This window comes from Balaenoptera ricei, chromosome 20 (genome assembly GCF_028023285.1).
Source record: "Balaenoptera ricei isolate mBalRic1 chromosome 20, mBalRic1.hap2, whole genome shotgun sequence".
Taxonomy (NCBI): Eukaryota; Metazoa; Chordata; class Mammalia; order Artiodactyla; family Balaenopteridae; genus Balaenoptera; species Balaenoptera ricei.
The window spans coordinates 52,702,619-52,727,908 of NC_082658.1; the positions used below are offsets into that span (position 1 = coordinate 52,702,619).

Genomic DNA, 25,290 nt, shown 5'->3' on the forward strand with positions numbered 1-25,290 from the left:
CTCATGTCCAAATACTGAAGTCACTCACGCAGATGAACAGACGTGAGGTCAGTTATCTCACTGGCTGAGCTTAGGCCACATGTGTGCCCCTTGCCAGTAGAGGAAGAGTATGTCTTAGAGCCAGACTTAGAATTGGGGAAGTTCAGCTCCAGTAAGAGGTCATTACTTGGTCAGTTTCTTTTCTGAATATTTCTAAAGCAAGAAAGCCTGAATCAGGAAGCATCTCTGTTGCCCCTTTCCTGGCAGCATCTAGTTCTTTATTCACTGCTTTAATCTCTGTCAAAAGTGTTCCAGTTGCCTCTGGGTACCGGTCTTCTCCTGGTGCTGAGAGCCTCATGTATCTTTGACGTTACTTCCTGTAGTGGGTCTGTCAAGTTTTCGAATGCCTCCTCTCTCCACTCCTTCCTAATAGCATCCAGATTTTCTACTGGGGAATTATTCCTCCCCCACCCCTCATCGTGTGGAGTCCTAGTGAGAAGTGGTGGTAAGTTCAAATATTTGGGACTGATCAAGCAAAACAAAACAAAACAAAACAAAAAACTCATGACCACTAGATGGTAGTGGCACACAATGAGCTGTATGAGCGTGGCTCTGGGACAGGACTGCAGTCAAGGGCAGTCCCCCATAGCGGGAGACGTTCTAGGGATAGCAGTGCTGGGCCAACCCCTGAAAGGGAAGAGGGCAAGGGGCCTCCCAGGGGAGAAGGGACTCCAAGAGGGGGTTTATGTGTCTAGGTAGGTCTCCGGGTCAGACAACTTCAAAGGGCAGCAGTGGCTTGGGGTCTTTTATAGCTCTGCGGTTTGTCTTATCTATGGCCGGCAGATGTTGGGTGAAGTTTTGCAGGGTGTGTAAAGCAGGCAGGTGCTAAGGGGCTGAAAATATGCTTATTAGGGCTATATTTAAAGCAACTGGTGTGTGCAAATTTGAGTTTGGCCCCCAGAGGGGGGACTTGTGAGCTAATGGATCCCAGCCTGCTATGAAGTAAACACCATAGGGGCCAACACACAACACAGGGGTTATCTATAGCCCTTTTATTGATATATGACAGGCTGATAATAACAAGTGCCTGTCTCCCGCCTCTCTCTTCCACTACAGAAGGGGAGGGAGCAGATCTTTCCTCAACCCACCCTGCTGGTATAGACAAGGGGCACTGTTTTCTGGGGCTAACAGTTGAGAGAGACAGAGAGAGAGAGAGAGAGAGACAGAAACAGAAACTAAAACCCTGCACTAGCTGATAGGTCTCTGGGTCCACACTCTAGCTCTGAGATGGGGTTATCAGTCAGGCTACATTCTGGTCTAAGTGTCAGTGGATCCAACAATGGCTCGAACAAATAAGGGCTTATTTTTCTCACTAGTTTAGAGTTAATTGGCTGCTGCTTTTGCTTTGGGGCTCCCCAGCGTTGGGACGAGTTATCTATGTGCCCTTCTTGGTCTTTCCCCATGGTATCCAGGGGCTATTTGAAACACCTCAGCCGTTGTCCTGGCAGGAAGGAGGGAAGGAAGGGACAGCACCAGTGGTGGAAGTTCTTGCTGGAAGCCCCCGACTGATTTCTGCTTTTGCCTCTGTGGCCAGAACTGAGTCACACAGCCACCCCCGCCAGCTGCAAGGGAAGCTGGAAACGTAGTTCATGGATCCTCTGTGAGGGAGGAGAGTGAGGGAGGGGCTGGGGGCTGGGCACGGCTGCTGGGTTAGGCAGCCTGTGTGCGCTGCCTCGGGGCACTGTGTATAGCTGATCATCCTGGAGCACGAAGTCCAGGGGCTGTGCAGGGGCCCCAGCCCTTTACTGACAGGATGTGTCCCCAAAGTCCAAATCAGGTTCAACAAGTAGTCTCAGATGCAGGTGGTTAGGAGATCGAGAAGGTAATGATTGATTTCATGATTTCCCTAACTCTTCCACATTTGGGAAACTGAGTCCCTGGCTGTGGTTCCTCCACACGGAAGACCATTTTGGGCATTATTCACCTGGGACCTGAGGTCACCAACCCCCTTCCAAACTTAGAGGCAAAGAGTAGAGTTTAGGTCATCACAGGAAACAGATTTCCCAAAATCAATTAAGGTATTAATCTCTCAGGTCTGATTTGGGAAACTTAAGCTCAGTCTCTAAATCTGGGACTGAATCACTCTGAACAAGTTATTAACTCTGTGCCCAGGTTTTTCCATCTAAAAATCTCTCCTTGCTACTAAATGATGGGGCATAATGGTTTCAGGAGCGCGTGTGCTAGAGTTAGCCTGCTTGGGTCTGAATTCTGTGTGACCCCCTCCAAGCCTCAGTTTCCCCACCTATAAAATGAGGATAGTAACAGTTTGCATAAGTAACTCATTATAAGCACTCAACACGTTAACAGCTGTAATTGTTGGCATTACCAATGGTATACCTGTCTTGCAAGGCTATATAATAAGTCCTTTTGGTTTTGCGATTGTAGCATCCTTTATAGAGACCTACACACAATTCCTCGGGAAATATATTCAGCTCTGAGACCCCTTGTGTTTGTGTGTGCCGTACCACTGCCTGGAATCCACCCCGCCCCACCTTTCCGCCCAGCAAACATCCTTCATCAGGATCCCACTCAAGGGTAACTCCCTTAATTACCCAGCCTTCTCCGCCCACTTGTCCAGCTGAGTGGCATGGCCTGTGAGCTCCAGCTCTCCTGGGTGGCAGCCACAGAAAAACCACTGGGCATCACTGCCCAGTGTGAGGATGCTTGAGTGTCTCACAGAACCCGGGGGCCTCAGAAACTGCCTGGAGCCCAGAGAGGGGGGGGGGCTGCAGGGAGCTCTTTCTTCTCTCTTTCTCTCGGTGCATCAGCTTCTACTTTTTCTCTAGTTGCAAACTGGCTGTTTCCCGTCCACATGATAGACAGCAGCTGTCACCCACCCTCCAAAGCCTACATCTCCTCTACTCAAGAGAGCAGCCGGATGGAACTGAAATCTCCTGGTCCTAAGTCCAAATTCCTCAGGAGAGGGGCTCATTGGCCCACCTTCCGTTAGCTGCTCACTCCTGACCCAGCCAACCGGGGCGGGGCGTGGGGAGGAGCAGGGCTGGATGGTGCAAATACGGTGGTTCCCGCTGAATTGAGTTGAGGGGGGCAGTCTCTGAGAAGGGAAATTTGTGCAGGAATTTGAATACAAGCAAGAAGCCACCCTGTTGCCTACTTAGAACCCTCTGCACATTCAGAAGTTGTGTCACCGGTATGCTCTGATCCCAGCAGGGCCACTCACTCTTTCCTTCAAGGTACATTAGTTAAGGTTCTTAACTGAGCAAGCTTAGCCAAAAACTTCTGAGAGCTTGGGCTTCCCTGGTGGCACAGTGGTTGAGAATCTGCCTGCTGATGCAGGGGACACAGGTTCGAGCCCTGGTCTGGGAGGATCCCACATGCCGCGGAGCAACTAGGCCTGTGAGCCACAACTACTGAGCCTGCGCGTCTGGAGCCTGTGCTCCGCAACAAGAGAGGCCGCAACGGTGAGAGGCCCGCGCACCGCGATGAAGAATGGCCCCCGCTCGCCGCAACTGGAGAAAGCCCTCGCACAGAAACGAAGACCCAACACAGCCAAAAAATAAATAAATAAATAAATAAATTTATTTTAAAAAAAACAAAAAAAAACCTTCTGAGAGCTAAAGCCAAGAGTGGGACTATATTGGGGCATCTCATAGAAAGAGTTGGTTGTTCAACTCTTTGCATGAGAGGACCCAGGGGAGCTCTGGGGCTGTGGCCACAGGAGTTAGTGACCCTCCTCTCTAGACCCTCTAGTTATTTCCTGCCTCTATGCATTTCTGTTTCAAAATCCCAATTCCCAGGAGGCCGACTCTGACCAGCCCTGATGGGTCGCTGAGCAGTTTGGCTGGGGAGGGCAGGATATATCTATCATATGACCATGGTTGTGGAGCCCTCCCTGTGTATATTGGCATGCAGTTCTCAGAGAAGAAGGTTTTGGGAGCTGGGGAGTTAGTTCAGGCCATAGTGAGAAGAGCCCTGAGTTTGGGGCCAGGAGTTCAGCCTTGCCTGAACCTTTACAGGGACCTTGGACAAGTAGCTTGCTTTCCCCCAGTTCCCTGTGAACCTCTGTTTCCTCATCTATAAAACTGGGGAGTTGGGCTGAAAGACCACAGAGATCCCATGACATTCTGTCCATTCACACGTTCTCTTTTTCTGGAACTCACCACCCAGGAGCTAAACTTTTGAGACATCCACAGAAGGGTCTGAGAAATGTAAGCAGATTCTTAGAGTGATCAACTCCTGCCAGAGACTTAGGGACCCAGCACGTTTCATTCTATGCTGCTCAGATGACACTTATCCACGAATAGACCTCAAGGGCTCAAATACTGAGGATTTTCCTATGGTATCAGGAGACTGTGAGAGAACAGGGTGCGTACCAGCTTGAGAAACAGGCGCTCTGTTTTGTCTTACTACTGACAGGTTAATCTCTCTGTTAACATAAAGCCATCCTTTCCTTAATTTTAACTGTCTCAAATTTGAGGGACGCTAACTCCCCCCATTAAAGAGTCTTCGTACCTAACTGAGATCGTCCACTTAAGTGCCAATTACGACCTAAGGAATGCAATGGGAAATAGTTCCTAAAGAAATTGTCTTCTTCCAGGATTTCCAGAACATGCCAGGGCCACAATTCTTCAGCGAGGCTCAAACCAAGCCAGCATCTGGTTCTCTGTGATAACTTCATTACGTAATTCATGTGTAAAGGTAAACACAACAATAGGTGTGAATGTTGCAGGACAGCTTGCATCTAGCACTCTTCTACTTCCTTTCTGGGCTTCAGTTTTCCCAAATGTACAATGATTGAGTTGGACTAGATACAAAGTCTGCACTCACAGCCTCAATGTTTATGACTTCCAAGACACACTGATTTTTCAAGGACACAGGCCAAGTTGAAAGAAATTAACATGGCGTCTTACGATGTTGACTGCCGGCTCATGTGTGATAAAAGAGGACGTTTCCGTATTTCTGCTCCCACCTCTCGGCTTCTTGGTCCTTGGGGCAGAATGAGTACCAGCAGAGAGCAGAGGTTACCAATTTTCTTTTCAAAGACATCCCGAGATAAGATAAGCATCTTTCAAAAATCAGCATCTACACTTCTTGACTTCTTCCTCCAATACTCTATTGAAATTGCCTTTGGCAAAGTGTCATTGGCGATTGCCTAACTGCCAGATCTAGAGGATGTTTTCCTTTCTTGGCCTACGCTGGAGCGTTTGACCCGCTGACCACCGGTGCCTCCAAACATTCTCCTACTGTGGCATCTGTGATGCTACACTTTTCTGGCCTCCCTCAGCCCCTCGGAGGTTCTTTCTTAGCCTGCTTGTTGGTCCGGTTCTTCACTCAACCGTGAAATACTGGTGTCTTCCGGGGCTCAGGCCCAGAGCCCTCCTCTGAGCTCTTCAAACTCTCACGCGTTGCTTGGTTTCCACTGCCGCCTGTCTGCAGATGTCTCCCAGCCCTCTGGCTGCGTCTGGACCTTCCTCCCCACCACAGGGTCCTCGCCCTCAACGTGTGAGCTCGTCACCTTCACTCCCCGACCTCCACCCTCACTGCCCAGCCCTCTGCCTCCCAAGTTCCCTCTCAGCAAAAGGCGCCCCGATTCACCCTGATACCCAAGCCAGAAGCCGGGGAGCCGTCCTTGGCCCCTCTCCCTCCCTCGCCCTGTATATCCAAGCGGTCCCCAAGCCCCAGAACCCCTAGACTGTCCAGACTCTGTCCCTTCTCTGCTTGCTGCCCCCCATCCCCGGGAAGGGCTTCCCATGGGTTATCTCACCCACAGGCGCCCTAGGAGGCGGGTGTGACTGGAGAACTTGAACTGAGCTATGTGTGACTCCAGAACCCAAACTCTTAGCCACTGACTTGAATCTGTGGCGAGAACGGGAGGAATTTTTTTTTCTTTTCTTTTCCTGTCACTTGAGTATTAAAAAAAACCACTACGAATGATTACTAACTGGTCAGAAAACCGACGCCAAATGCAGTTTACATTCAGCAAAGAAAACAAACGCCAGAAATCCTTCTCACACGGTGGTGCGACAGGACGGCCTACTGGAAAAGCTTACCTACTGAGCCCAGGCACGTCGCCTTCCTCTTTCCCAGGCCGGCAATCCCGAGACTAAGGTCCCAATGGATCTGAATGTCTGCCGAGCACCCTCTCGGGAACCAGCTCGCCCCTCCTCAAGCCAGGGCACCTGTGACTTGTTTTCGCTCCCTTGTGCTGCAGCATGAGGCCCGATAAAGCCTTGCCTGAATGTCTCGTCTGGCCTTCTATCAATTTCTATTGATTAAAGAGTCCAGGGACCCGAGTCAGTAACACCATGACCCCAGAAAACAGCAAAACCTGGCTCACCCGCTCCCCAGCCCCTAACTTCCTAAGAGCTGGAGGGCCCTTGGGTCCTATCCCTCCTCTTCATTTTGTTACCGACACACGTTCTTGGACTCTTTAATCAAGAGAAAGCAATAAGAAGCCAGATAAGATATTCAGGCGAGGCTTTACTGGGACTAGTGCTGCAGCACGAGGGAGTGAAAGCAAGTAACAGGTGTCTTTGCTCGCTCCCCGAGGGGGCTCGAGCTGGTTCCTTAAATGGGTAACAACGGGGGTGGGTCAGTGGGTTGGGACAGACGGGTGGGTTAGGTGGTCTGCCCAGCCCCCCTGGTGGTGCCCTGGGCAGGGATCATGCTCAGTGCCCTGTTTTTGTTCCCGGCACCTCAGAAATAGCGGTTGGTTTGTGGCCTTTTTGTGCATGCGGTTATTTTTAGTCCCTTATGGTTTCTTTGTATTCTGTTGCTCGGGGAGATGTTTGCTCAGGTGCAATCACTCCACTGGAGGGTCTCAGGTCCCAGCCTGTCTCAATTTCACCTGAGAGAAAGAGGCCCAGAGAGACGCCCACAGGTGTTGGGAAGGCTTACGGGGGACTCCTGACCCAGGGCCGCTCCTCTCTCATCTAAGTTCCGTATGAACTGAACATGCATCCCGTGGACCAGCCAGGGGTCTAAGTCAGCAACCACCACCTTGTTTTCTAGGAAAAAGGAATCTTGAGGGCCAGGAGAAGTGTTCACCGGTCCTCTCATGAGTAAGATGGGCATGGTCTGAGTAGGGGATCCAGCCCAACTTCTGAATTGAAATAAATCTGAACTAAAACGTCTTGGACCCCTCCCCCAGGCCTGAAGTCCTGTGATAAGAATGGCCTGTGCTAATTCATGGAACTTAACACTTAAACAACCACAGGACCACTAGCAGCAGCAGAATAGAGCTTTGCACCCAAATCTCAGGCCCCGAGCAGGCCTGGAACCCCAGCCAAGACTTTTTGGTGGGCTGACTGGAAGTTCTGCCCACCTGAAATGAGAGTTCTGTTCTACGGTTTTATGACTCTGTTTAATGAGAATGGCTTAATGAGAATCCTACTTTCAGCAGACAGTGTCTGGATTAAGGCCCCCGGCCCACTCCCCGTGGTCATCCCCATCCCTTGGAGGGATGGACTTCCTAATATGCGTACACAGCACTTCATCGATGTAGATGGTATTCTCTTTGACTTGGATCTCCTCCTGCAGGGCGAGCTGCCTGCGATTCAGGCCTTGCAGCTCTACTTGAGCTTGGGCTAATGTTTCCTTTAATCTAGAAGAGGAAGAACATTAGGGAATAATTTATGGCTCTACATCACTATTTCAGGGGGAAGAATGTATTCATATATTCAGTGCAGGATCCAAATTGATGTGTCTTCCTCCTTTCTCCTCCTTAAGACAGAGATTTCAAATTGGTGGCCCTGGGCCATGTTCACAAGGCAGACAAACCCATGAACTGCCAACGTTTAAAACTGTAGATTTTACCTAAACATCTGGAGCTGGACTTCAGAAAAATGTAAACATCGGGATGCAGTCCCTGCATGGCAGCAATTGGCGGGAGTTAGGAGAGACTGCCCTCTGGAAAAGAACCCCTCAAACACGAAAGGTGCAAAGGTCTTTATGCCCACCTGGCATCACCCACGATGACATCGCCTAACCCTGCTCACAATCCAGGTGTAAACGGAGCCCCAGTAGCCCTGCGCCTACCTTGCGACGTTGTGGGTGATCTCATCGACCTCCTTGATCAGCCTGTACTGTGCGACGTCGCAACACAGCTCCACATTAGGCCGATGTGTCCTGGTCTCCAGGCGTGTATGAGCCACCTTGGCAGGTCCTTCTTGGTCAAGGATGGCTTTTTCGAGAACTGTGATATTTTTCTCCTGGGAGGCAATCTCTTCCATGACCTTACAGAAAGGATTAGAGGAGGTGAGGCTGGGGTGTGTTCCTCAGAACTCAACAGCAGGGACTTCCCTGGTGGCGCAGTGGTTAAGAATCCACCTGCCAACGCAGGGGACACGGGTTCGAGCCCTGGTCCGGGAAGATCCCACATGCCGCGGAGCAACTAAGCCCGTGCGCCACAACTACTGAGCCTGCGCTCTAGAGCCCGCGAGCCACAACTACTGAGCCTGCGCTCTAGAGCCCGCGAGCCACAACTACTGAGCCCGTGTGCCACAACTACTGAAGCCCACGCACCGCAACGAAGAGTAGCCCCCGCTCTCCATAATCAGAGAAAAGCCCATGTGCAGCAACGAAGACCCAATGCAGCCAAAAACAATAAATAAAATAAATAAATTTATTAAAAAAAACAAAAAAACAAAAAAAAACCTCAACAGCAGATGCTCTTAGGAGGTTAGGAAGAGGGCACCTCTGATATCTACCCAAGCAGGATCCCAGAAAGAGTCTGATCCCTCTTCATTACAGCAGTGATTGCTCATGGGCAAGGTAACTCACCCAACCTTAGAACCTCACAGATGGAATGGACACAAGTGGCCACTGTTGCCTCTTCTCCTTCCCAAATATGTAGATTCCCTCAGCAAAGGCTGAAGGCTGCCCATTTACCTTGGTATAAAGTACCTCTGTATCATGAGTGGAATGCTGCCTATTTCCTTACCAATCCACCCACTAGTACTGTAACTGAAGGTGGGGTCCGGCTACTCGCCGCTCAAAAACCATTAAAGAGGCCAGGTTGGTGGAAAGGAAAGTTTGCTTTATTTTGGATGCCGGCAACCAGGAGGGCGGGCGGGGAGGGCAGACGCCTGTCCAAAGGCCAACTCCCCAGCACAACCGGACAATCATTGGGCAAGAGCTTTTATAGACGGAGGGAGGGTGCTACATGCAGAAACAGCACAGTCACCTCTGACAGTCACCTTGGTATTGGTCATCGGTGGTCTGATCAGCGTCATCTTGATTGTTTTGAGTACAATTAATCTTCAGTTCCAGTGTCGGTTTGTTCCCATTTCCTTGAGACCAATTCTCAGAATTGCGGCAGCTTATGTCATGGCTACAGTCTGGTCACCATGTAGTTAACTTCTTCCACCTGCTGGGGGTTTCAGTACCTATAAGACAGCTCACAGGATACGGCTCAGAATATCATCTACAGCCCTTGAGGAGGAACTAAAGGTCCTTGACTATGCTTAATGACTAAACTATTATTATTTGGTCTCCTTTGACTGTTTTCCTTTGTTTCTGTATTTTCTCACTTCTCTGATTAAACTTATTCTTTGGCTGAAGTTTTTCCACAGACAGATGGCAGGCTGAGGACATGGGGGGAGGGGAGCAAGGACCATAGGGTCCTTCTCTGTTTCAGTACCAGTTCTGCCCCCTAGAAGCCCGAAGAAAGGGTGAGCAGTTTAATCTGAGTTTTGTTGGTTTCTTTGATGGTGGCTTTGTGCGAAGAAAAGATTCCTTTGAAGCTACTCGGGTTTTCAGATTAATATTTCACTAGTTTAAAATTTTATTTCTTCCTTAAGTTTTTTTTCTTTTTAAACGTCTCATCATGGGAATTTCCAAACATACATGAAGGTGGGTAGTGTAGTGAACCTCATGGGCCCAGCACCCATTTAAGCAATGATCAATACACGGCCAATCTTGTTTCATCGATAATGCCCTCTATGCACCCCTGCCGTCAGCTTATTTATTTTAAAGGAACTCCCAGATATTATATCATTTCAGTCTTAAATACTTGAGTATGTTTCTAAGTTATAAGGACTCTTTTTTTTTCTTTCAACATAACGACAATATTTTTTATCACACACAAACGAAAGAAAGATTCTTTATTATTATCTAAAATCTAGTGTTCAAATTTCCCTCAGTGTCCTTTTTTTTTTTTTCGGTAAGAGTTGGTATGTTTAAATTAGAATTCGAATGAGGTCCACACATTACATCTGGTTTTCTTAATGTTTCTTTTTTCTTTTTTTTCTTTATAAATTTGTTTATTTATTTGTTTTTGTTTTTGGCTGTGTTGGGTCTTCATTGCTGTGCGCGGGCTTTCTCTAGTTGTGGCGAGCGGGGGCTACTCTGCGTTGCAGTGCGTGGACTTCTCATTGTCGTGACTTCTCTTGTTGCAGAGCACGGGCTCTAGGCGCACGGGCTTCAGTAGTTGTGGCACGTGGGCTCAGTAGTTGTGGCTTGCGGGCGGGCTCACTGGTTGTGGCTCGCGGGCTCAGTAGTTGTGGCGCATGGGCTTAGTTGCTCCACGGCATGTGGGATCTTCCCGGGCCAGGGCTTGAACCCGTGTCGCCTGCATTGGCAGGAGGATTCTTAACCACTGCGCCACCAGGGAAGCCCGTCCCTACCCTTTAATTTGGAGGCCGTTGCCTCCGTTTGCCGAGCCTCTTCATGACCACGGAGGCTTCTAGCCAGGTGATAACCAGCTGGAGGCTTTTCTCATAGAACCTAGGTTGGTATCTCCAGGTGGGGGCAGGGAATCTCACCTGATTTGTTTTAGTCCATCATTCGAGCCTGTCCAGATCATTTTGGATGCTCATTTTATTTTACTTTTAAAAAACATTTATTTATTTGTTTATTTATTTTTGGCTATGGCACGTGGGATCTTCGTTGCGGCATGTGGGCTCATAGCTGCAGCATGCGTGTGGGACCTAGTTCCCTGACCAGGGATCGAACCCGGGCCTCCTCATTGGGAGTGCGGAGTGGGAGTCCGCACCCACTGGACCACCAGGTGAGTCCCTGGATGCTCATTTTAGATGTTGCTGCCAAGGCCTCAGCCACACAGCTCCCAGCTCCTGCAGGATCTCCCCCGGCAGGACGGGGCTTCTCACAGGCCTCTGCAAAGCCCAGCTTCTTGCCTCTTCTCTTACGGTGGACCCTCCTCCCCGCTGCCTTCCTATCTCAGATCCATCTTTCAAGACCTGGACTAAGTTCTTACTCCACCAGGAAGCCTCTTCACTAGTCTTTGGCTACGTTTATCATTATTACTATTATTGTTGTTGTTGTTCCTATTATTAGCTGCAGCAGCAGCAGCCAATTTTTATTGATTATCTATTATATTGATTATATGTATAAACTATGTAAATGTATGTATATATATGTGCGTGTGTATAAAATCGGTATGTGCCAGGCATTGTTCTAAATACTTTATTTGGGTTGTCTAATTTTACCCTAACCCACTCTGGGAGGTGAGTACTGTTGCTGTCCCTATTTTATCAATGAGGAAACCAAGGAACAGGGAGCTTTTTTTTTGTTTTGGCCGCACAGCATGGCATGTGCATGCAGGATCTTAGTTCCCCAACCAGGGATTGAACCTGTGCCCCCTGCAGTGGAAGTGCGGAGTCTTAACCACTGGACCACCGGGGAAGTCCCAGGAACAGGCAGCTTAAGTGTATTATAATGTTTTAAATTTTCTATGCATTGTGATGTTCTGACATCATAAAAAACCTTTCTGGCTGGGAGAAACTGTCCCTCCCTGGGCTCTTCGATTCTTGGAGACGGCAAAGGACCAGCCTGAGCAGGCCTTGGATCTGCAAGACCAGAGCCCTCCCTCCTCTCTCTGCCCTTTCAGCCCAGGAGGCCATCTTCCTCTGCCTGAGTCATCCCAGGGCCGGCTGCCAGGCGACTGGGGACCACTCCATAGTCCAAAGCCCACTGAGGTTATTCACACTAGCTGATCCTAAAGTGCTCCCGCTGCCCTGCCTGGCCCGTCCTGAGGAAACCCCAGTAAAGGCCGTGGCCTCCACCTTCCCCTTGCTCCTGTCATCTGCCGCCTGACCACACTAGTGTGTTCTCCATGTGGCCCTGCGTGGGGAGCCCTGCCTCCTGTCTCTAGGACCTGTGAATACAATATAAACTGTGTTTTTTCCTGAGCCCCCTTTCTCCTTATGGCTGCACGTGACTGACCATCTCATAAAAGAACACAAAACATTAAGTAGCCTCCCCAAGATCACACAGCAAGTGTTGAAGCCCCATTTCGAACCCAGGCTGTCTGGCTCCAGGCTCTACACGCTTACCCACAAGGCTCTTCTACCTGTCATTTTGCGGACTGTTGCAGTATAACTTTTGATGACATTCTGGTTTGCCCTGCTCATCACAGAGATAAATCTTTTCTTACAATTAGACTCTGGGTCCATGGAAGGCAAGGGAGGAATGCAGCAGAAGGACAAGGTTTCGGTAGCTGAGCAGGCCTGGGCTCTAGTCCCAGGCTGCCAGTGATGCACCTGCCACCTGGGGTCCCTTCCGCTCTCCATGGCTGCTTCACCATCAGTGAAAAGCAAGGAGTGGGCCAGCAGCGGCCACATCAGGTAACTGTAGCTGTCCCAGTGTTACAGGTGAGGCGGAAGGCTCAGAGAGCTTGAGGCGTCTGCTTAAGTCACTCAGCTGGTCTGTCGCAGGACTGGAATGTGGGCCCACAGGTCCTCAGTCCAAATTCAGCCCTTGTTCCACTGGACTCTACCCACTGTCCCTGAGCTTAGCCTGCGGGATGGTCCCATATGCTCAGGACCCAGCGGTCCTTGCTGGTGAGGGACATGGGCTAGAGTCGGCTTATTGGGCTCCAATTGTTAAACATTCAGGAATTCTGCCAGACCTGTGTTAAATGGGTAACTTGAAACTGACCACGGTGGAAGAATTTACACCACAGAAATCTGCAAGTTCTATAAATCAGGGGCTTTTTTCTCCTCTGGGAGCCAGTTTACCAGCAAATGGCTGGATAACCAGACAACAAGCCAGAATCCCAGAGTTGCATCTGGGTTTGGAGAAATCGGTTGCACTCAACTCACGGAACTTCAGAGTCATAAAGAACGTATAAGGGACTTCCCTGGTGGTCCAGGGGGTACGACTCTGCACTCCCAATGCAGGGGGGCCCGGGTTCGATCCCTGGTCGGGGAACTAGATCCCGCATGCATGCTGCAACTAAGAATCCGCATGCTGCAACCAAGAATCCGCGTGCCGCAACTAAGTCCGCATGCTGCGACTAAAAGATCATGCACACCGCAACAAAGATCCCGTCTGACGCAACTAAGACCTGGCGCAGCCAATATAAATAAATAAAAATAAATCTTTTTTTTTTTAAAAAAAGAACGTATAAGAGCATATGGTACATCTCTATGCTCCACAGAAGGACGAACTAAGGCCCAGAGAGGGGAGACAGCCTGTTCTTTGCAGCGATGAGTAAGAAAGGAGGCCCAGAGCGGGGCCAAGGCCCGCTCCAGTCCCCCAAAGCCCAAAGCCTGCTGCTAAGATGGAGAGAGCTGAGTGACCTCTACTCCTTAGTACACAGGATCACAAGCCCTGAAGGCCATTCTAGGTTTACAGGGTGAAACCTTCTGAAGGTGCTCTTCCATGGTCCCCCCGGGGAGCTCACCTTGGCCAGATGAACAGCCAGCTTGTCCCTGGCGTCCTTGGTCTCCTTCAGCCCATTCCTGAATGCGGTGTCCACCACGTCACGTTGCCTGCTTAGGTCGTTGGCCGTCTGGGACAAGATTCGGTCCACGAGGGCCTTCAGCGTCAGAGAGTTGTTCCTCTGCCTGTCGGCCTTCTCCACGTTGGTGTTGGAGAAGTCCAACCAGTCTTCCAGACTCACAGAGCTGAAACAGGACCCATGCATTCATTCATAGCATATTTGGGCTGGATGTGTGGGTATGGGGGTAGGACAAGCTACTGGAAACCCACAGGAAGTTAAGCCTCCCTCCACCATCAGAAGCACCTAGAACGTTTCCCCATCTCTAGGCAGAGCGAATGGTGGTCTGTCAGTGGCAATAACTGTCACTTTGGGGAAACCTACTTACTCTGTGCCAGGCTCTGGGCTGGCACTTTACAGACATCCTCTCGTTTAATCCTCACGATGGCCTAGTGAGCTAACTTTCATACCCCCATTTGACAGATGAGGAAAACTGAGGCTCAGAAAGATGGAGTAACTTCGTCAAGATCACATAGGTAGAGACAATTTAAGTATCAAAGTAAATTATAATAGTAACAGATTACAACACACTGAATAAAATAGGAGAATGTGAGTCCATACTGGAATGCTATAAAGAAATGAATAAATTGCTAGTTTGACAAGGAACTGCTTTATATAACACTTGAGGAATCTCAAAATAATGTTGACTGGAAGGAAAGGGACACACGAGATACATAGTACATGATGCTATTTAATAAATGCAAAAGTAGGCACAACAAACCTATTAGAACTCAGGAATGTGGTTCTCTTTGGGGAGGAAAGAGGAGGTATTGATCAAGAGGGGACAGGGTGGAGGTTCTGGTGTTGGTGGTAATGTTTTATTTCTTGGCCTGGTTGGTGGTTACATGGAGATTGTTTGCTGTGTGACTAGAGGCAGCCTCTGAGATGGTCCCCAATGACCCCCTGTGTCTCCTGGTATTCACACCTTTGTATAGTCCCCTCCCCTTGAGTTGTGGGATGAACTCATTGACTCATCTCTCATGAATAGACATAATGAGAGGTTATTTCTAGGATTAGGTTGAAAGAAAATTGTGGCTTCTGTCTCGGCTGCCCTCTCTCTCTTGCTTCCTTTTGGATCACTCGCTGTGGGAGAAGCCAGCTGCCACATCCTGGGACAGCTCCGTGGAGCGGCTCGGGTGGCAAGGCCTGTCATGACCACACGAGTCGGCTCAGAAGTGGGTCCCCCCCCGCCGCGGTTGTGCCTTCAGATGAGACTGCAGCCCCAGCAGACCCCTTGACTACAACATCATAAGATGTGAGCCAGAGGCGCCCAGCTGAGCCATGCCTGGGCTCCTGACCCACAGAAGCTGGGAGATGACACATGGTTATTGTTTTTAAGCTGCTAAGTTTTGGGGTACCTTGTTATACAGCAAAAGATAACTAAAACAATGATAATTCATTAAACTGTTTACTATTATTTGTGCGTTTTTCTTTTCTTTCTTTGTTTTTGGCTGCACCGCATGGCTTGTGGGATCTTAGTTCCCCAACCAGGGATTGAACCCGGGCCCTGGCAGTGAAAGTGCCAAGTCCTAACCACTGGACCACCAGGGAACTCCTGTGCAGTTTTCTATATGTATGTTTTACTTCAAAAAGAACGTTTTAAAAATTAGAATGAGTTAGGTCTGTGATGTAATGTTACTTGAAAAATGTAAGTTAGATGTTACAGAAAAGGTACATGGTACAATCCCATTTTTGTAAAGAAACAAAATTTATTTGTGTAGGTGAGTGTATACATATGTTTGTAAGAACATACAGATAACACTGGTTATCTCGGGGAGTGTAATGATAGAAAGGAGTAGATATGGGGAAATTATTAACTTGCCCTTTCTACATTTTTAAATTCTTTTACTTGTTAAAAATGCAAATAGGTAAATGAATAAATTTGAAAGGTTTAAAGATTTTATATCAGAGACTTCCCTGGTGGTCCAGTGGTTAAGACTCCGCGCTTCCACTGCAGGGGGCGTGGGTTCAAACTCTGGTCGGGGAACTAAGATCCCGCATGCTGCACGGTATGGCCCCCCCCACAAAAATTTTTTTAATATCAGACTTTCTTAAAGTGGGGGCAACCCGGAGGACCGAGGCGCCTCTGGGTCCTGTGTCAGGGTACTCACTGCTCAGCGCCCGCCTTTGCCCCAAGCCTGCCTCTTCCCAGCTCTCAGCCTGCATTCAGGATGATGTGCTAGGTCCTGCCTGCCTCTCTGAGAAGCACTAGGATGACACACAGCAGGGAGGAGGACAGCAGGGCCAGGCCAGCAGGGACCCACTCACTTTGGTTCAACCCTCACGACGTTCTCAGAATATTTGATGTTTGGCGAGTTGTTGTTGAGTGAGAAGCAGATATCATCAATGGTCAGGGCTGTAAACTTGTCCCTCAAGTCCTTTTCAAGACTGTATTTGGCAGAGCGGTTCAGCCTGAAGGGAGAAGGTAAACTGGGTTTCTCCCTCTGGAATGCCTAGGTAGCACCTAAACCAGGTTCTTGGGAGACCATGGCAAATGAAGCCAGTCTAGTGCAATATGGCGACACTTCCTCCCACCTTCCCATCCCCCCAACACACACACCCACACACCCACACACCATTAGACACTTGGTGACAAATTAATGTATCCAAGCTAGGACTTCAAGATCTTCCCTCCAAATGTGACATTTTCGGATGTCACCACTGTGGCATCCTGTTTGTGAGAGGTCAGCTCCAGTGTTCTCCAGTTTACAATCAGGGGTGAAATCTGGCCGCACCCCAACCCCGCCACCAGAGGGTGACTGTCACGCGTGAGAGGTTGTCCTCGTCTCATTCTGAGTGTTCCTGGGCCACCTTGGGGCATGGAAAGTGCTTGTAGGGTATTAAATCCCATTCTTTCTGGGCCATGGAGCACGGCCTTGGTGGGCACCACCTTTTCTAGATAATGCCCAGTGGAGATGTGAGGGCAGGCCCCGCATGGCCATACCTGATCTGCTCGGACGTCTCCTCCAGGGTGCGGGTCAGCAGGGCCGTCACCCCCCGGATGATCTCGGCCTCCTTGATCAGCTCCTGCTCCACCTCATCGTGGACCAAGTCAACGCCAACTCGCTTCTCCCTGACCGAGAGAAAGGTGGACGGTCATCCCACACGTGGAGGAAGGCAACTCAAAATCTGCTGACTTTTAAAACTGTCGGGACAACTGGACCAAATCCATCTGGATGATGTGATGGGGGATGTACATTAGTTGGTGTCTATGCGACTTCAAAATATCCAAAACATAATGAGGAAAAATTAATCGGTGACTGGTTACTTGGTCTGAAAAATGCCAGCTGGACTTTTTGGCCTCAATTTGGCCATCGGTTCCGAAGCCTTTTACTTTTTACCTGTTTATCGGAAACACTGTCTTCTGACTTAGAATTTTAAAGACATGTTTCCTTCCTTGATCCTAGTCCTCTGACAAGGATTGAATCCAAAAAGATGCTTTATAGTAACAATAGTAATAGTCATAATAATGCCAAAATTAATAGTACCCCCACCACTGAGCACTTACTACGAGACAAGCATTGTGTTGAGCTTTTCATGCGGATATTCCTTCTCACGTAACCTCTCAAGTACAGGTGAGGAAACTGAGTTTCAGAGAGATTACGTAACTCACCCCATGTCACAGAACTAACTGGGCATTACTCATGTTTTTAACCACTTACTCCCAAAATTGATCAGTCGCTGTCTGATAGTTTATTCTTTTCCACCTGCATGACAGTGCTAGGGAGGAAGTCTCCACTCACCAGCTGTGTGACCTCAGGCACGCTGTATAACTTATCTGTGCCTTGGTTTCCTCATCTGTGAAATGGGGATAACTATTAGTACTTCCTAGGGTTGTGGCAAGGGACAAAGGAGATAAGAAAGCAGATAGCACGGTACCTGCCACAGAGGAGCATGTGCTCAATCCATGTATGTCCTCTACATCCTAGTTTCCCTTAGGTGTAGACTTGAGCCAACTGGATGTTGGCCTCTTTGATCACCGGCTACTTCCCTTTGCCTCACAAACTCTCTAAATCTGGCTGGGAGGTTGCTGCCTGGTTGCTGCAGAGGGGGTCCTGGCTAAGCTCACTGAGGTAACAGGGTTTTCTGGGAAGGAGGAAGAGTGTGGACAGAATCACAGTGCATTTGGGAAACTGCAAGCAGCACAGCACCCCTAAGTACATCCCACTGTTGGGGATGAGATATGGCCCTGGAGGGGTCACTGGGGCCCCAACCAGGATGGACCTTGTTTTTGAAGCTAAGAAGTTTGAACTTTATTTTGAAGGTACTAGGGCAAAGGATTGTAATGAAAGGATTCTAAGCATGGAGTGACCTGGAAAGATCTGCATTTGGGAGGGTTCGCTCAATAGCCAGCAAGGAGGATGCACTCGACTGGAGGGGCCTCTGCTGGCAGAAGGGTGCTCCCCCTAGGGCTGTGACAGGCCTCAGGTCTGCAAATCAGCATCACCCCAGAGCAGAGAGGATCATCCTACTCAGAGGACTTACAGGAGGGAAATTATAGTAAAAAGGTATGTTTGCACAGTGCTCTCTGGATTACAAAGTGCTTCCATGTGGCTCTGTGTATAGGAGCAGACTTGTCCTCTAGTAATTGTATCTGCTCTGCCTGCCCAAAATAAAGACCACCATTTCCCAGTTTCTATTGGTGTGGCCATGTGACTAAGCTCTGGTCAACGGGATACAAGCAGAAACGGTGAATGCCAAACCCTTATTATTCCTACTTGTTGGCATGTAGACATAATGGCTGGAGCTCCAGCTGCCATCGTGAATCACGAGGTAACCTTGGGAGTAAAAGCCACGCACATGGAGCAATAAGATGGTGGAGCAACACGATAGAAAAGGCCTGGAAGCCTGACACTGTGGCACACCATGCCAACCCTGAAGTATCTCCAGACTCCTTAAACGTGAGAGAGAGAGAAATTATCTAAGTTCAATGTTATTTTGCCCTTTTCTGATTACCCACTGCCAAACCTAGTCCTAACTTATATTTAACTTAGTCAAGAGCAGAGTTTAGACATGAGCCAAGTCCAGTGCTCCTTCCACTGCCCAGCACCCTGGGCATGCTGAGATAATTTCAGGCTCTAAAAGAACACATGCTCATTTGTCTCATTCTAACCCATCACCTAGCACAGTCAGCTTTTACCTCTTCGCAATTCATTTCTTACAACAGATGATTCATTAGAGGAACCTTCCCTCCTACCTGTATTCCAGACACTTCTCAGTGATGTGCAAGGGCTCTTTAAAGCTCTCCAGGGCTTTCTCCAATCTGGTCCGATAGATGAGTAGATTTTCGGTCGCATGCACCAGCTGCTCAAGTTTGCCATCTAACTCCTTCTTCCAGAACCTGACTTCCTCAAGCCTCTGCTCTGAAGCACACAGAGAAGTCACACCAGGATTAATCTATTCCCAATGTAGCCAACTCTTAGATTAGAAACTTGAAGACTATTGTAAACCTACCCGAGATACTTTCTTTTCTTCTTAGAGTTGTGCTACTTGGGGCATCTTTACATCTCTGAGTTTATTAGAAAGAAGGAAAGAAGGAAGGAAGGAAGGAAGGAGGGAGGGAGAGATGGAGGGAGGGAGGGAGGGAAGGAAGGAAATAAGAATATATTTCTTCTTAACATTCAACATCAAATTAATCCAAAGACCATTCTACACTCATTGACTCTAATTCTTCAAAGTCCACTGTTTTTAATAACTTTTAATTTTGTGAAAGACACAAATGTATATTGTTTGGAAAGTCAAATAGTTTTACAAGTATTACAATTCTCTGACACATCCCTACCCACTCCCACTTTCTGGAAGCAACCGCTTTTTAAACACTTTTAGTATTTCTTCTGGCATTTGCTTACATTGCTATTTATTCATTATCAGTTTTAAGATTACCTATTGATTTCCTATGATGAAAGATAAGAGTTTGCTCTTATATGACTTATACAACACACTTCTGATCTTTCAATCTTCCCAATATAGCTGTGTCACCATGTTGTTAAATAATAATTTAATGTTTGTTTATATTATTGTAGGTATGTAAGTATTATTTATACTCAAACCATGATATCATGATACTATGATAAATTTACTTTCTTATACAACTTTTAAAAAAATTTTTATTGGAGTATAGTTGATTTACAATGTTGTGTTAGTTTCAGGTGTACAGCAAAGTGAATCAGTTATACATATACATATATCCACTCTTTTTTTAGATTCTTTTCCCATATAGGCCATTACAGAGTACTGAGTAGAGTTCCCTGTGCTACACAGCAGGTTCTTATTAGTTATCTATTTTATATAAAGTAGTGTGTATATGTCAGTTCCAATCTCCCAATTTATCCCTCCCCCCCTTATCCCCTGGTAACCATAAGTTTGTTTTCTACATCTGTGACTCTACTTCTGTTTTGTAACTAAGTTCATTTGTTAGATTCCACATATAAGCAATATCATATGATAATTTGTCTTTCTGTGTCTGACTTACTTCACTCAATATGACAATCTCTAGGTCCACCAATGTTGCTGCAAATGGCATTATTTCATTCTTTTTTATGGCTGAGTAATATTCCATTGTGTATATGTACCACATTTTCTTTATCCATTCATCTGTCAATGGACATCTAGGTTGCTTCCATGTCCTGGCGATTGTAAATAGTGCTGCAATGAACACTGGGATGCATATATCCTTTCAGATTATGGTTTTCTCCAGATATATCCCCAGGAGTGGGATTGCTGGATCATATGGTAGTTCTATTTTTAGTTTTTTGAGGAACTTCCATACTGTCCTCCATAGTGGCTGTACCAATTTACATTCTTGCCAACAGTGTAGGAGGGTTTGGAACTCCTATAGGTATTGAGCCTCCCAGATGGATCCTCTAATTTTCTTGTCTTTTCTCTCTTGTTTTCTATCTATCTCTTTGTCTTTTTTTTCTACTTTCTGGAGATACTTCAACTCTATCTTTCAACCCTTCTTTTGACTTAAAAAAATATTCTGCTCTCATATTTTTAATTTCCAAGAACACTTTCTTGTTCTCTGAATGTTCTCTTTTTTAAGAGTCTTCTTGTTCCATAGATGCAATGTCTTTTCTAAATTCCCTGAGGATCTTATAGTGTTATTTTTTCTTTTGCTCTGTGTACTTTCTTTAGTTTTGTTTGTTTCAGTGTTTGCCATTTTAGAACCTTCCCTCACATGTTTGGTGATCCTCATCTGATCATATTTGAGAATAAAATGCTAAAATACTAACTGGGAGCTCTGTCTGCAGGGACACGCCTTGTCAACCAGAATGCTTTATTGTCTAGTGTGATCAGGCCTACCTATAGGCTGGTATCAGGAGTAAGCATCAACCCATCAGGAGAAGCCTAACATTTAACCCTGCAGGTCTGAATGAAGTTTTGGTTTATGGGAGGTTGAAAACTAGCAGCCCTTAGACCAGGTTTTGTTTATAATTGCGTTTGTTCATCCTGCCCAGTGTTATAAATATTAGACCAGGTTTTGTTTATAGATGTGTTTGTTCATCCTGCCCTGTGTTATAAATACTAGACCAGGTTTTGTTTATAGATGTGTTTGTTCATCCTGCCCAGTGTTATAAATATATCAACTCAATTGCTAGCATTTAAAAAGTGGGTAAAATTCCAGATTTTCTAAAAAAAAAAAAAAAAAAAAAAAAAATCAGGGAACTCAGCAACACTGGGCCCATATTCTTTCTTGGGAAAAAATGGGTTGAAATTGATGGAGCACATGTTCTCCAGGCACCCTCAGTCCCCACCACTCTCTATTGGCTTAGGGGTCTTATTCAAACCCTTATGTTACCTGCCCAACTCTGATAGACTGTTGAGTTTGTGACCTCTGGTTTATCACTTTTTGGCATTTGGGACTTTTGTTTGTTTCATCTTATTTTTATTCTTGTTTTGCTTATTTAAGGGCACCACCTTTAACATTGTGTTCATAGGAATGGGATTGTCCAGAGCGTTACTCTTTCTTTAAGACTCAGCTTAAATGTTCCTCTCTAGGAGGTCTTTCCCAATTCTCCAGGGCAGACTCCACCCTCACTTCTGTACCCCTTCCCCCAGCTCCTATCTAGTTATATTTTGATTATTCATTTTTCTATCTTTCTCCTCCTCAATCCAGGAGCCCCTCAAAAACTGAGGCTCTGATCATCCTCTGTGATATTCCCAGGGCTTTGTCCATAGATGCTCTTAGATGCTCAACAGATATGTATCGAATCAGTAAAAGAATGTCTGATGAATGGCTGAAAATCAGACTGGGTTACCATGTCTCTACCTTAGGGCAGTGAACTTAAAGACAGAGGCCAGAGAATACACATGTTTCTCCCTAATATTTCAAGATAATACATTGCCATTCCTGAACATAAAATGCAAATGACAGTATCGCCATACCTCAACAGTATCATCCAAACATGTTCACAGATATACCAAATGTGTTATCTTACCTAGTTTCTTGTTCACATCGCTTTGAGATTTTCTTGTGGTCTTTTCAATTTCATTCACAAGCCTCTGGCTTTCTGCCACCAGGCGTTCGGACCGGGACCTTTGGGCCTCTGCTCTGTGGTATTGGTTCTTGTTAGCAATGTGCCACTCTGAGGGCAAGAACTTGGGTGGATGTTGTAGTAGTTTGGCCATTTGAGGTTTCTAAAGTCCTGATCAAAAGCAGAATTTTTTTTTTTAGATTCATTGAAAGCAAGTTGTCCTTTTTTTAATGTCAGTTTTTATTAAAGTGTGACATTCATACCAAAAGGTACATAAATCATAATCTGTACACAAAATGAAAACCTCTGTACAGCCAGCACCCAGATCAAGAAATAAGCATTACCAGCACCTCACGCCTCTTTCTGACCACTATTCTTCACCCACACAGTAACCACTATTCCAACTTTTAACACTATAAATTAGTTTTGGTGTTTTTGAACTTAATATAAATGGAATCACTATGTACTCTTTTATATCCGACTTTTTTTTGCTCAGCATTATGCTTGTAAGATTTATCAGTATTGTTCATATACTTGTAGTTTGTTCATTCTCATTCCTGTGTAGTATACCATTGTATGATTATACCAAAATTTGTCTCTCTTTTCTACTGTTTATGGGTATTTGGGCTTCCAGTTTGGCACTATTATGAGAATGCTATGAATATTCTCATTTAGAGACAATGTGTTTTTTGGTGAACATATGCATGCATTTTTATAACGCATTAGAATTGCTGGGTCATAAGGCAGTGTTCAGTTTTAGTAGGTATTGCCAAACAGATGAACCCAGACATGTTTTCTTAAAAAAAATAAAAGAACAACTGTGACATCTGTAAACTGACAACTGGGTATTGCGCCTGTTCAGCAGATGAAAGAAACAAAACCTTCCCAGGACAAAGAAAAGGAGAGGACAAGAAGAGGAACACATGAGGAGGCAGCAGGCAGAGACCAGCAGCAGCAGAAAGACCAACATTTCCCCACCTCATCTGCACACAGCTCTGACTGTGAGAACTGCCGTCCTCAGACAAGGCTAAAAACTGCCCCCACCCACATCCTCACCCAAAATATATATCTGAGCGCCTGCTCTTAAAGGCTTCTGGATCTCTGAAGTTCTCCAAACATACAAGGAGGGACCCGGAGTCAGATCTTGACCAGGCTGAGCCCCAGGCCACCCGGCTCCCTCTGACAACATGGGGTCTCCTAATCCAGTCCCTCCTATGGCTTCGGCCAAGTGTGAGTGTGGGGCTCAAAAAAATTAACCCAAGATTTCTGGATAAGTCTGAGTAGCTCCCAGAGAAATCGAAATTAGGGCTGAGGTCGAAACTAAACCTAAATTCGGGCTGATAGCAATGGGCACAAGGCATTGGGTAGGTCTGTGTGCTGCAGTTAAGGGTTGGTGGTGTAGGGCCGGGGCTTACCCTCAGCGCCACAAAGAACTACTACACAACTTCGGGATGGGAGCCTCCTTACCCCAACCGGAGCTCCGGGTTCTTGCAGAACTGGGCTGTAAACAGCGCAGTCTCCATGGCAACCGGAGACGCGTCACCGGGGCAAAAGGGGCGGGGTCTGCCGCGAAGCTGCGTTTTCCCCAGAAGGCTCTGCGCAGGCGCGAGTTCTGTGTTTTCCCCCAGCGCCGGGGACACAGGGATGTGGCTTGGGAGCGCTCAGGCCAGATGCTCGGCCATCTCAACTTACCACGAAGACGCAGGACACCAAGCTGGGAGTCAGGAGGCCTGCGACTGGCGTTGGTCCTGCTGCGGGCTGGGCCACCTCGGGCCGCACTGCTCTCACTGGGTCTCGGACTCCCCAGGTGTACAGCGATGTTGGGCTGGACCTTCAGGCCCTCGCAGCCGCAGGCCATCCCGGGACCACTAAGCCACAAGCCCGGACCTGCATGGAGTTAGCCGCAAGAGGTTCCTGAGGTTGCCCCGGCCGCGAGTAATTAATAGGAGGAGGGGTCGGGTCTCGCACCCGGGGCCCGCCCCTCAGCTTCCGGCCGGGGGCGGTGGCCGAACCCAGGGCTAGGAGTCAGGAGTAGTTTCTCCATCTAGAAAACGAGTGGATTGGAGCTCCCAAACTAAGAGTACAGTGCTCGGAATATGTTCTTTATGGTTGTAGTGCTGGTAAAAAGATAGCACTTCCGCACAGCCTGGAATACAGAAAATGGGTATTCAAATCTCCCGCCCTATGCCACACTTGCAGCTCCACCTTTCACACCCCCCAATCGAAGGCAACCTCCCTCTAAGAATAACCAATCAGAGGAGGCTTTGCCCCGTGGAGCCCGCCCCCCTAACATCTCGCGATTCTTTTGTTAGCGTCCTGAGGGCCCACGAGGCGTCATGAATATTAAACAGGCCGCATGTCCAGTGGCGTCTGGAGGAGCTCGTGTTGCATATTCATATTTCCCATCCCTCAGAGAAGGGGCTATTTAAGGATCGAAGTGGTCTCGCCTGCCACCCGCACACCAGCGGGAGAGTCGCCAGTCTTGGCTACCAGTGGGTATTCAGGGCGTGGAGCCTGGGTTTCCCACTCAGGGAAGGCGAGCCGGCGGGAATGGGCCGGAGGCCCAGCCCCAGCACTGCATTCCAAGGACACCTGAAGAAGGTGGTCTGACTCCTGAGCGTGCGGGGCAGCTGGGCCTCAGGGGAGGTGCTCGCTGGTGGGCGTCCTCTCCTACTTAGGCGAGAAGAAGGGGCGGCGTCCTGATGGAGCAAGCCAACCCTGAATGACCCCTGTGGTTTCCTTTGGAGGCCCCGACCCTGGCGTCCCCGCACCTCAGGTTACAGAAGGGGAAATTTCTTGGACCTGTTGGGAACATGATACAATTGGCCAAAGTACATGAAATTAGCTGTATGAATTATGATCATAGGTCACCATTGTATTTTGCATCCGTATACAAATTTAATCCTCTCCCCCTTCCCCACGGCATGGAGAGGGATAGAAAAACCTTGAGACCCTCACCGAAGAACTAATGCTTGCAGTTGAGTCCAGCCAGCTGGACTCTCTTCTGCTGGTTCTGCCCTCTGAAAGGCCTAAACTTGGATGCTGTTGCATCTCTTGATATACTTTAAAAAAAAA

General features: G+C 47.7%; 1 protein-coding gene and 1 non-coding gene across 3 annotated transcripts; both read right to left on the reverse strand.

Moving 5' to 3' along the window:
* Window positions 1-7,354: 7,354 nt before the first annotated feature.
* On the reverse strand, window positions 7,355-24,125 carry TEKT1 (tektin 1). 2 transcript variants are annotated; one of them, XM_059907513.1, is made up of 8 exons: window positions 23,908-24,125; window positions 22,180-22,386; window positions 18,939-19,104; window positions 16,686-16,814; window positions 16,010-16,153; window positions 13,646-13,868; window positions 8,038-8,234; window positions 7,355-7,603 (listed from the first exon to the last, which is right to left on the reverse strand). In XM_059907513.1, the coding sequence occupies exons 2-8, from the start codon at window positions 22,367-22,369 to the stop codon at window positions 7,396-7,398; spliced, it is 1,257 nt and encodes a 418-aa protein (XP_059763496.1). In that variant the 5' UTR covers window positions 22,370-22,386; window positions 23,908-24,125; the 3' UTR covers window positions 7,355-7,395. The 2 variants fall into 2 exon arrangements, with proteins under 2 accessions (XP_059763496.1, XP_059763497.1); XM_059907514.1 differs by lacking the exon at window positions 23,908-24,125 and adding an exon at window positions 23,683-23,760.
* Window positions 15,221-15,292, reverse strand: TRNAE-UUC (transfer RNA glutamic acid (anticodon UUC)). The gene has a single exon. It is a non-coding gene; the product is annotated as a tRNA-Glu (tRNA).
* Window positions 24,126-25,290: the final 1,165 nt, after the last annotated feature.

Excerpts from the sequence above, each read along its gene's own strand:
- TEKT1 (XM_059907513.1), bottom strand. The coding sequence starts at position 22,369 with ATGGCCAAACTACTACAACATCCACCCAAGTTCTTGCCCTCAGAGTGG. Across the intron at positions 19,105-22,179 it reads CGATGTGAACAAGAAACTAG|AGCAGAGGCTTGAGGAAGTC; the intron begins GTAAGATAACAC and ends TGTGTGCTTCAG. Across the intron at positions 16,154-16,685 it reads GAGACGTCCGAGCAGATCAG|GCTGAACCGCTCTGCCAAAT; the intron begins GTATGGCCATGC and ends TTCTCCCTTCAG.